Consider the following 11949-nt stretch of genomic DNA (forward strand, 5'->3'; position numbering starts at 1 on the left):
CAGGGGAGAGATGGGGACAGGAAACTGAGCCACAAAGCATTCAAGATAGACTTGGTCTCCTGGAAAGTTTCACCTAAGGTCTAAATTGAGCCAGTTTCCCACCACCCTGACTCACACAGGCCTTTTTTCCACACTTTGTTCTCCAATCCTGAATCCCTAACCCAGATCCTCCATAAGTAGAAGACTTTTAAGAACCTATACACCCTTGGTAGAAATGAGGGGACATAATCAATGCTATGGGCTGAGTGTTTGCCACCCAGTTTATGGTATTTGTCATAGCAGCCCAAACTGACTAAGACAGCCAGCCAAAGGTAAGACAATACATGCTAATCTTTTACTTATTCATACAACACAGTGAAGCTTTCTTTTTAAATGAAATGATGCATAATAATTCATACTTATCTAGGACAGAATGATCTACAAAGTAAGTACTTTTACATACATGACTTCATGCACACCCTCATAGTGTGGGTGAGTCTGTTATTGGCTTCTCTACAGTTTATAGATGAGGAAACTGAGCCTTGAGAGGCCCAAGGTCACAGTGGGAAAGAGCTTGGACTTGGAGTTTAGATCCAGGGCTCAAATGCCATTCAACTCCACAGACAGTTTACTTTGGACATCTTTAGACCAGGTTTCCATGTTTGTGGACTTCTTTGTGCCATCACAGATGGTTGCACAAATGAAAGCTGTGAAAAGTTCAACGAAGCTTAATTCCAAACAAAACAAATGATGTTTGGGCTGGTGGGCCCTAGACAAGTTCACAGGAAGCTCATGGGGTGAGTACCTGGTGTTGACCAGAAGATGAGATGTAGGCAAGTGTAGTAAGAGGAAACAGAAGTAGAAAAAAGCCAAAAGATGGTCTCCTGTTAACTCACTCAACCAACCACAAACATTGCCAGGCACCGAGGGAGATGGCAGGAACTGGGTTTGTGCTTTTGAGAGATTTCCACTCCAGTTGAGGCCATTGGCGGTCTGGGGCTGGCCTGAGCTTGGAGACATGCTCTGCTCAGAGATCAGCGAGGTTCCTCTCTTCTGGATTCTGTCTGAGGGAATGTGGAGGTGTAAATGCTGTAGAACCACTGTGGGTTTTTTGTGTTCCAGGCGTGGTTAGAGGTCTGCAGCCCTGTGTCCAGGACACCTCTGTTTGGAGGGAGAGATAGGCCTGCAAGAGTCCAGTTGAGATTGAGCAGTGGTTTCCGTGGGTGGAGGGAGGGGAAGCCCAGGAGGTGGTGACTAGTGGAGGTTGTGGTCAGGCACAGACAGCGTGGCTTGTGGCGTGCAACTCTCTGGCAGCTCCTTTTCAGCAGTCTCATCCGCCACTCCCTCGCTGACTGGGTTATTCTTCTATCTTCCCATTCATACTTCTCTTTGTGCCTCTTCCCTTGGGTTCTTGAGGAGCTAGATTAGGGGAAGACTCCTGATTAAAGACTGCCCTGGGAGCCAGTCTATTAGAGATGCCAAAATATCACCGGAAGTATAAAGAGTCAGATATGAAACGCTCCCAGGGAGATGGCTGGATGTGCTGAAAGAAATACAAGATAAGCATCTTGGGATAGGTAGGAATGGGATGGCATGGGGAGAGGGTGAAGTGAGCCTCTCAAGGGGCCTCAACCTCCAAACCTGCCTTCTAAGAAGGGTGGGTTCAAAGCCCAAGGTGCTTTGGTTTTGCCAAGTGGGTATGTGAGTCAGAGTCCTTTGCCTTTTTGCTCCCTGGCTCAGCCTGCCCTCTGAATAAAAGTTGAACAAAATGTTAAGAATCAGTGTGAAAGTGTGTTTGAAAGATTAGGCCAACTAGAAACCCATAGGCTTAGCTCTGATTCCACAAACTATCTAATTATCTCTTCCTTATCCTGTTTCTCCCATCAGTGGTGAGTAGTGGCCCCACCTGTAGGCTGGCAGGTCCATGGGAGCCCCTTCCCTTCACTGGTATGCCATCCAGCCCTGTCCAGCAGTTGCTACTGGCCTCATTATTAAAACTAGCCCTGGATCTTCCCTAGACCAATCAAACTCCTCCAGATCTACTCCCCCATTGGCAAATAGATCATTGAAGTTGCATCTGGAACTGAAGGGGAAATGCCTTATAAGCTCTCTCCAGGTTGGCCATAGGGCTATATTGGTATCTACTAAGGGCTATATTGGTATCTACTTTATTCAATAACAAGATATTGAGTGTCTTCTGTGTGCAAATCCCTGCTCAAGGGACGGTAGAAGACTCTGGACTCATTTTTTAAAAAAGTTGGCCAGGTGCAGTGGCTCACGCCTGTAATCCCAGCACTTTGGGAGGCCGAGGCAGGCAGATCACGAGGTCAGGAGATCGAGACCATCCTGGCTAACATGGTGAAACCCCATGTCTACTAAAAATACAAAAAATTAGCTGGGCATGGTGGTGGGCGCCTGTAATCCCAGCTACTCGGGAGGCTAAGGCAAGAGAATGGCGTGAACCCAGGAGGCAGAGCTTGCAGTGAGCCAAGATCGCGCCACTGCACTCCAGCCTGGGTGACACAGCGAGACTCTGTCTCAAAACAACAACAACAACAACAACAACAACAACAACAACAAAAAAAACCCAAACAAAACAAAACAAAACAAAACACTTGCAGCCAAATGTACCTAACGGAGGAGGTGCATGTCAGAATCACATGGGAAGCTTTTCCAAATCCCCACGCCAGAGCTGAATCAGGTTCACAGATTGGACCCAGGTCTTTGTGGCATGGCACAGTTTAGAGTGGGACTTTTATTTATGCCCTTGGGTGTGAAGCAATGGGCCAGTGTGAGAGGCAGGCATGTGTACCATGAACTGGAAGGCAAGGCCAAGCATAGCCATCGCCAGAGAGAGAGAGAAGCAATCTCTCTACTATTACACCCTACTCTCTTTCTACTACTCTCTGAGAGTGCTGACTAGGAAAGAAAGGTAAATATTTATAGAGAAGCATCCTGGGACAAAGAAGGTAAAGTGTGCCCCAGGGCATGGCTCCCCAAGAAGCATAAATCTGAAGGATAGTATCAGCTGTTGATTCTTTGCTCCCACTGAGCACACAGTGATAGAACACTGGGGTTCAACACCAGGTTCCTGTCCCCAAGCAGCTTGCAGCCTGATGGGGCAGGGAGATAAGACATTGCATGTGTGTAACTGCAACACAAAGTTGTTTTATTTTAGAGGGGACAAGCAGAATCCCACACAACCCAGAGAGTGTCCTAATTTGCAGATTGGGGAGGGCGTCCTGGAGAAGTTGGCCTGTCAGCTAGAACATGTTCCAGACCCAGGTGACAGCAAGACAAATGCCTAGAGGTAGGGTATTGGGGAGATAGGTGTCTGGAAGAAGGCCAGTGGTGTTTTGGGGCTGGATCCCAAGCTGCTGTGGGGAGGAGGCTTAGAGTGAAATAAGAATGGAAAAGTTGGCTGGCATCGAATTGTGGAGGCCTTGAAAGCCTTGCTAAAGTGTATGGACTTTATTTGTAAGTAATGAGGAGTCACTAAGGGTTTTGAAGCACCTGGCATAAGGGCAGAGGACAGCCTGGTGGGGAAAGAGAGGAGCAGTGCGGAGATGCCAAGGAAGTGCGGCCCTGTTTCAGGGATGAAACCATGGGCATGCAATAGCAAGAATGAGTCAACTCTGAAAGCCACTAGACAGGCATAGTCCTTTGGACCTGGCTGTGGAAGTTGAGAGAAAGAAAATACAGGCCTCCAAGAGGACTTGAGGTTTGGAGTGTGGGTGGGTGGGGGGAAGCTAGCACCATCCACCAAACAGGAGGAGGACACTTTAGGTGCAAAGTGATAAGTCTGAAATCAGCTCACTATCCACCTGGGAAGGATGAGATGTTGGAGGAGTCCACCCTAGATGCCTTCACCAAGGTGGGTGTTCACCAAGGTAGGTGAGCCTTTGGGGTTGAGTTGTTGGTCCCTGGAGGGTAGCAACTGTATCTCATTCATCTTTGTATTATCTTAGTGCAGAAGGCAGCACTGATTATATTCATTCCTTCAATCCAGCACTGATTATATTCATTCCTTCAATCAAATATTTATGAGCTAAATTTTTAAGGGCCAATTCATGGACTAGGACTTGGATCCAGGATACAGAACATTTCTCCAGTCTAGTTGTGGATTTTAGAATCCAGATTTCAACATGACCTTGCTTATCTCAGGGTATGGTGACTTTTGTCTTCCAGACAGCCTCATCCAGCAGTACCTGAGGAATACAGAGCCAGGCGCCTCCAGAGTGAATAAACCAGTTGGGACAACCCTACAGTCAGGCAAGGGAGGCACTGTGTTGTCAGCATCATGCAGTTATCACACACATTGAGCTTTAGGCCCTGTAAAGTCTTCAAGGAAGCACCTTTCCCAGAATCCTTTCGTGTCTTAGAACCTTCTGAACCAAGCATTGATTAGAAACATACGTAAATGAAGGAGCGAGCAAGATGAACTCAGAGTTCAAGAAATGTTTTTCTGGATGGCAGTATAAAATTCCCAGGAAGGAAGCCACTTTCCCGCAGATAGGAGGCTGGCGGGACCCACTGGTGTAATGAATCATCTCCACTGCACGCCTGCAGCGGAGGTGATGTCCCCACCGTGATGTGTTCTGCAGTGCTCCTTCCAGGCCCACTTCTCCATGACCCCGATTCCAGTCCCCTGTCCACCTGCTCCTGCAGCGCCACAGGCCCCTCAGTAGAAGGAGGCACCCTCATAGGCGAAGGCACCAGGGGAGTGGGGGATTGGGGCTGGGCTGGACGCCTGCAGCCGGCAGAACCAGAACTGCCGGAGGACATGTTTCAGGTGTGTGCGGAACTTGACCCCCACGAAGACATAGAGCACCGGGTTAAAGCAGCAGTGGGAGAAGGCAAGGTTGCGGCAGATGAGCAGGGCGTATTCCAGCTGATGTTTGGCCTCGCAGCTCCGGATGATCTGGGTGTGAAACAGTGTCTGCAGAAACAGGGTGAAGTTATAGGGACCCCAGCTGAGGAAGTAGGCCACCACGATGGCGAAGATGAGCTTGACTGTGCGGTGGCGCCGCTTGGAGCGTGAGCGGAACAGGGTCCTGAGGATCTCCACGTAGCAGAACAGGATAATCCCCAGCGAGAGCAGGAAGAAGAGGTTGTGCTGGTAGACAGAGGTGAGGTACCACCTGAGTTCGGAATAATCACAGCCTGAAGAAAGCACCTTGTGGAAGACGGCGTCGAGGATGGAGGACAGGATGCTGGCTACCCACACAGCCGTGGTCACCAGCACCCGGCAGCGGAGGGTGGGGACGCGCAGGGTGGAGAGGGGGCTCACTACCGACAGGTAGCGGTGGATGGTCATGATGGTCAGGAAGAAGATGCTGCTGTAGAGGCTGATGGAGAAGATCATATTGAGGAGCTTGCAGAGGAAGTCTCCCAGCACCCAGCCCCAGTGGTATGGGGAGATCCACACAGGCAACAAGCAGGCGAACACCAGGTCTGAGAGGCACAGGTTGAGGATGAAGATGTTGGTGAGGGACTCCAGGCTCTCATACTTCACCAGGACCCACAGCACCAGGCTGTTGCCCACTAGGCTGAGGAGAAACACTAGGCAGTACAGGATGGTGGTGGCAAGGGTAGCAAAGGCCCAGGCCTGGTTCTCACACAGCTGGCTCTGAAGGTCATAGTAAAAAAAGGTGGTGGTCTCTGGGTTGCCTGAGGACTCCATCTGGACCAGACGGCAGGGACGTTTAGAGCATCTGAAATGATAGAGACATGGAGTTTAAAGCCATGTGGTGGCTGGGTACAGTGGCTAACACCTGCAATCCCATCACTTTGGAAAGGCCAAAGGGAGAGGATTGCTTGAGCCCAGGAGTTTGAGACCATCCCAGGCAATATAGTGACACCTCTGTCTCTACAAAAAATTTAAAAATTACCCGGTTATGGTGGCACATGCCTATAGTCCCAGCTACTCAGGAAACTGGGCGGTGGGGAAAGATTGCTTGAGCCCAGGAGGGCGAGACTGCAGAGAGCTGTGATCACGCCACTGCACTCCAACTTAGGTGACAGAGAAAAACCGTTTCAAAAACAAACAAACAAAAAAACCCAAAAAAGATGCCAGACTCTTAGTTAATTCTCTTCTGGATCAGAGAAAAGACCTGGAATGGGAAGGGGATTCTCTACAGAATGTGTTTTCCCCACAAAAGATAGCTTTGCAGGACCATTTCAAAATATGTCTATTTGTCATGTTGGTATCTTATTGCTACAAAGAGTCTATTTTATCAGGCTTAAGGACTGCTTTAATGTTAATGCTGGTCAGCTGTGCTGAATTACAAAAAGAGGAGAGTATAATGAGGCATGTCTGACCACCTATTCCCATCATGGCCTGAACTAGTGTTTCTTTAGAATGCCCTTCCTTGGCTGAGGAGTCCATTCCGTTAGTTGTGGGGCTTAGAATTATATTTTTTATTTATACAACTTAAATGCCTGTTAAGACAAACACCAAACAACCAATCAACACTTTTCAGAAAAATGAAACAAAATCCAGAGTCTACACAACATAACAATGTTTAGGACACAATCCAGAATTACTCAGCATATAAAGAAATAGGAAAACATGACCCACACTCAAAAGAAAAGACAACCAAGCAGTTGCCTGTGAGAGGAGCCACATGTTGGAATTTGTAAATATGTATCAAAATGTAACCATTATACCTGTTCTCAAGGAAATAAAGAAAACTATATTCATAATGAATGGAGAGATAGAAAATCTCAGCAGAGAAAGAAAAGTTATATAAAAGACCCAAAAGGAATTAGAAATCAACACCAAGATATCAAGAAAAGCTTCAATAATTTGGAAATAATTTAAAAAAAACCCCCAGCGCTTGTGACGTCATGGCGCCGTGCGTGGCCGCGGCTGCGGCGCAGGGGGCGGGCCCGCGGCGCGGGGGCCTGAGGAGGAAGTGGTGAGATTGTTGCTCCCTCTGCGCCCACTGCTGGTTCTAGGGGCGCAGAGAGGCCGCAGTCTCTGCGGCTGCGTCGCGCTGGCCTACAGTGCCCTCCATGTTCCCTGGCGCCACCGCTGCGCTTCCTAAGGCCGCTGCTGTCTATGGAAGTAATGGAAGGACCCCTTAACCTGGCTCATCAACAGAGCAGACGAGCAGACCGTTTATTAGCTGCAGGCAAATACGAAGAGGCTATTTCTTGTCACAAAAAGGCTGCGGCATATCTTTCTGAAGCCATGAAGCTGACACAGTCTGAGCAGGCTCATCTTTCACTGGAACTGCAAAAGGATAGCCACATGAAACAGCTCCTCCTCATCCAAGAGAGATGGAAAAGGGCCCAGCGTGAGGAAAGATTGAAAGCCTAGCAGAACACAGACAAGGATGTGGCTACCCATATTCAGGCATCTCACAAACCCTCTGCCGAGGATGCGGAGGGCCAGAGCCCCATTTCTCAGTACAGTACTTCCTCAGAGAAACGCTTGCCTGAAATTCAGCGGATCTTTGGCAAGGATCCAGACACACTGCTATATTTACTTCAGCAAAAGAGTGAGCCAGCAGCGCTATGTATTGGAAGCAAAGCCCCAGAAGATGATAAATCAAATATAGAGGAGCAGGCAACCAGAATTGCAGATTTGAAGAGGCATGTGGAATTCCTTGTAGCTGAGAATGAAAGATTAAGGAAAGAAAATAACTAAAGGCTGAAAAGGCCAGACTTCTAAAAAGGTCCAGTAGAAAAGGAGCTGGATGTAGGTGCTAATTTTGTAGAAATGTCAGTGTTACGGAGCTTGCCATCACATTCAGAAACTGCTACAGCCTCCTCAACCTGGCGGAAGTTTGCAGCAAATGCCGGGAAAGCCAAAGACATTCCAATCCCCAATTTTCCTCCCTTGGATTTTACATCTCCAGAACTTCCCCTTATGGAACTTCCTGAGAATATTCTGAAAGGATTTATTAATAATTAAAATGGAAGGCCACAGAAGAGGGGAGAAGAGTTAATACAGTAATAGTTAATCCAGCAGAAAAAAAAAATGGGAAAACCACATAGAAGGGGCATCCTGGTCCCGGAAATGCTTAATCTTCTGGTGAACTATGGGAGAAGAGGCATTGCTAGGACTTGGGAAACAGTCACTGTGAAATGTGTTGCATATCTCATTCACTGACTTGAGCTAATGATTCCAATTTGACAGACACTAAACTCATGGAGGTTCAGTTTCTCTTGATACAAATCAAATGGCTACCTGGAATAATTTTTTTTCAAGCAACAATTATTTTTCTTGTCTTCAGGGTTAAAATCTATAAAATATGTTATGTGTAATCTATAATGCCATAAATGATAATGCAAAACCTAAATAATATGGTGGCCTGAGGGGCTGCCTTGTATTTGAAACATGCTTTCTATCATGTATTGACTGTATGCATTTTGTTAATGCCCATTTTGTTTGTTTAAGGTGTGTATCTTACACACCTTATTTGTTGTAAGATATACATCTTAATTGTTAGTTATGCTTTTTTAAGCAAATTACCAGTTTACATAATTAATCAGGGTGCATTTTAAGTTCTAACTTTGTTTATTGTATAATGCATCATTTGAAAATACCAAGGAGGAAATATCCTTTGTTTTTGATGATGCATGAGTGGAAGTAATGCTAGCTGGCAGTATTTGATTGTAAGGAATCAATAAAGTAATTGTGTTTTATTGAAAAAAACCCAACTGACTTCTAAAGAATCTGAGTCAAAGAAGAAATCAAAAGGCAAAGTATAAAATATTTTGAACTGATAATAATGAAAATACCACATATCAAAACTCATGAAATGCAACTAACGCAGTACTTGGAGAGAAATTTATAGCTTTAAATGCTCGTATTAGAAAGAATAAACGTCTACAATCTAAGACTTAAATCAGTGACATAAGCTAGAATTAGAAGAGCTAATTAAACTCAAAGTAAGTAGAAGGAAGGTATTAATAAAAATAAATAAAATAGAAAATGAACAAGATCAAAATTGGTTGTTTGACAACATTTTAATACATTGATAAAATCAGCAAGGAGCAGTGGCTCATGCCTATAATTCCAGCGCTTTGAAAGGCTGAGGCAGGAGAATCCCTGCCTCAGGCTGCAGTGAGCTATAATGGTACCACTGCATTCCAGTCTGGGTGTCAGAGGAAGACCCTGTCTCAGAAGAAAGAGAGAGAGAGAAAGAGACCAAAAAATTGATGAAGCCTTATCTAGATTGATTGAGAACAAAGAGGAAATATGTTACAGATCTTACAGACTTTACAAGAATAACAAATAAATATTATGATCAATTGTATGTTAAAAAATCCAACAACTTAAATGAAATAGATGAATTTCTTTTAAAATCCAACATATCAAAACTGACATGGGATGATATGGCAAATGTGAATAACCCTACATTTGTTATAGAAATATAATTAACTATAAATCCTTACCACAAAGAAAACGTTAGAACTAGAGGATTTTTCTAGTGATTTTTTTTAAACCTTTGGGGAAGAAATAACACCAGTTTTACACAAACTATCAGAAATAAAGGATGGAATATTTTCTAACTCCTTTTATGAGGCCAGAATAACCCTGATACCAAAATTAGACCAACAAATTACAATAAGAGAAAACTACAGAACAATATTCCTCAAGAACATAGAAAAATTCTTAACAAAATATTGGCAGATCAAATCCAGCAATATTTTAAAAGAATAATATAACATGACCAAGTTGAGTTTATCCCAGTGAGATTGTTTTAATACATGAAAATCGATTTAAGTCACTATATCAATAGAATAAAGACAAAAACTATATGATCTTTTCTGATAATTGTAGAAAAGCATTTGACAAAGCTCAACACACTTTGATGATATAAACTCTCAGCAAATTAGAAATAAAAGGGATATTGTACATCTATAAAAATCATTCATTTTTTTGCTGGTTATTAATTCATTTACTCCAAAATTTCAGAGGCAGTCATGTTCTGGGCCTGGAAGGCTTTGGGGAGAAAAAGGAAGATGATGTCAAATCTCAAACCTCTCCAAGTTACATTCAGTGGCCTGGCTCCCTTTTGCTGGTTGTCTCTCCTCTTCCCCATCTCTGTGGCCCACCTCAACTCTAAGGGAGTGAATTTAGCTTTCTGGAGTACAATATACATTAGATTGAGAAAGACAGCTCTAAATTATACAACCACCAGTAATAACAAGGCCTTACGTAAAGATATGTAGCCAAATAAACCTCTCTACTTCTTTCAGCATAAGAAAAATATTATTTATATGTTAGGTCTACTCAAAGTATGGTTCCCAGATCCATTTTCTTTTCTTTTCTTTTTTTTTGAGATGGAGTCTTGCTCTGTCCCCCAGGCTGGGGTGCAGTGGTGCACTCTTGGCACTGCGAGCTCTGTCTCCTGGTTTCATGCCATTCTCCTGCCTCAGCCTCCCCAGGAGCTAGGACTACAGGTGCCCACCACTATACCTGGCTAATTTTTTGTATTTTTAGTAGAGACCGGGTTTCACCGTGTTAGCCAGGGTGGTCTCAATCTCCTGACCTCATGATTCACGTGCCTCTGCCTCCCAAAGTGCTGGGATTACAGGTGTGAGCCACTGCGCCCAGCCAATTTTTCTTTGATTTTTTTTTTTTTTTTTTGACACAGGGTGTTGCCCTGTCACCCATGCTGGAATGCAGTGGTGTGATCACATCTCAACCTCCTGAGCTCAAGTGATCCTCTCACCTTAGCCTCCTGAGTAGCTGGTAGTATAGACGTGTGCTACCACACCTAGCTAATTTTGGGGGCGTATTTTTTGCAGAGATAGGGTCTCACCATGTTAGGTGAGGAACTCCTGGACTCAAGAAATCTGCCAGGCTAATCTGGAACTCCTGGACTTAAGCAATCTGCCCACCTTGGCCTCCCAAAATGCTGGAATTACAGGCATGAGCCACTGCACCCAGCCCAGATCAGCTTTTCTGAAGAGATTCTTGGGAAATCCCCACACCAAAGGAATCAGAGTCTCCAGAGGTAGCTCAGGAATCAGCATATTTACTAGCCCTCCAGGTGGTTCTGATGTGCAGCAAAGCTTAAGAACTCCTAATACAGGCTATTACAATTAAAGGAAAATGTATGTTTAAAATGTTTGTAAAGGAACTCACCTGAATCTATACCTCCTTACATGCGTCTTGAGGCAGAAATGGTGCTTCTCTGTTTCATATTTCACTTAAGAAACTGAAACACCTGTCCTGCCCAGAAGGCTAGAGGAGGAGGATGGGAGCAGTCTCAGAGGGAGCCAAGATGCCAGAGAGAGAGACAGGTAGTAAGAAAAGAGCAAGGCAGAAGCCAGTCAGGCAGGCAGTTAGGGTGGATCCTTGGTGGAACTTCTTCAAACCAAGAACAGCCTGAAAATCAAGGTGCAAGCCCCAGATAAAGAAAAGAGCCTGCATGTTTGAATAGAAACCCCTACTCTGTGAATCCAGATGAACAAATCCCACTCCTTTTTTGAACACATATCTCCGTCCTTGGCGCGCCTTTGTCTCATTGCACACGCTTCCTCCCGACTGGTCCTTACCTTTTACCTATTTTACATATACGTATCTTTCTGTGATTAGCTGCTGGCCAAATATTCATTTGCATAAAGTGTAATGTCACATCAGCCCCTGATTGGTCCTGGGCCAAGGTCTCAGGCCAAGCCTTCACTTCAGCCCCCAATTGGTTCTTTACACTATTGTACCTCTTCCTGAGTAGTGCTTTTTCCAAGCCTACCCATAAACCAATCAGCATGTATTTCCTTATTCTAAGCCTGTAAAAACCTGTGACTCAGCCTTATAGCTATCAATCCTCTTTTGGGTCCCCTCTCTTTGCTGAGAGCTTTTCTGTGGCTTAATAAATCCAACTCTGCCTTATTCACTCTTCAGTATCTGTGTGCCTTATTTTTCTTAGTCTTGGGACAAGAACCTGGAGCTCACCAGTCGGGGGAGTAAAAGAGCTGTAACACTCCCTCCCACTCACCACACAACAG

At 45.0% G+C, this 11949-nt stretch overlaps 1 protein-coding gene and 1 pseudogene across 2 annotated transcripts; one reads left to right on the plus strand and one right to left on the minus strand.

Moving 5' to 3' along the window:
* Positions 1–312: 312 nt before the first annotated feature.
* Positions 313–11495, minus strand: XCR1 (X-C motif chemokine receptor 1). Of its 2 annotated transcripts, none has more exons than XM_001114298.4 (2): positions 11087–11495; positions 313–5693 (listed from the first exon to the last, which is right to left on the minus strand). In XM_001114298.4, the coding sequence occupies exon 2, from the start codon at positions 5660–5662 to the stop codon at positions 4661–4663; it is 1002 nt and encodes a 333-aa protein (XP_001114298.2). In that variant the 5' UTR covers positions 5663–5693; positions 11087–11495; the 3' UTR covers positions 313–4660. The 2 variants fall into 2 exon arrangements, with proteins under 2 accessions (XP_001114298.2, XP_077850339.1); XM_077994213.1 differs by lacking the exon at positions 11087–11495 and adding an exon at positions 5871–5993.
* Positions 6911–7987, plus strand: LOC713691 (nuclear receptor-binding factor 2 pseudogene; annotated as a pseudogene).
* Positions 11496–11949: the final 454 nt, after the last annotated feature.

The sequence above is a fragment of the Macaca mulatta genome, chromosome 2, assembly GCF_049350105.2.
Source record: "Macaca mulatta isolate MMU2019108-1 chromosome 2, T2T-MMU8v2.0, whole genome shotgun sequence".
Lineage (NCBI taxonomy): Eukaryota > Metazoa > Chordata > Mammalia > Primates > Cercopithecidae > Macaca > Macaca mulatta.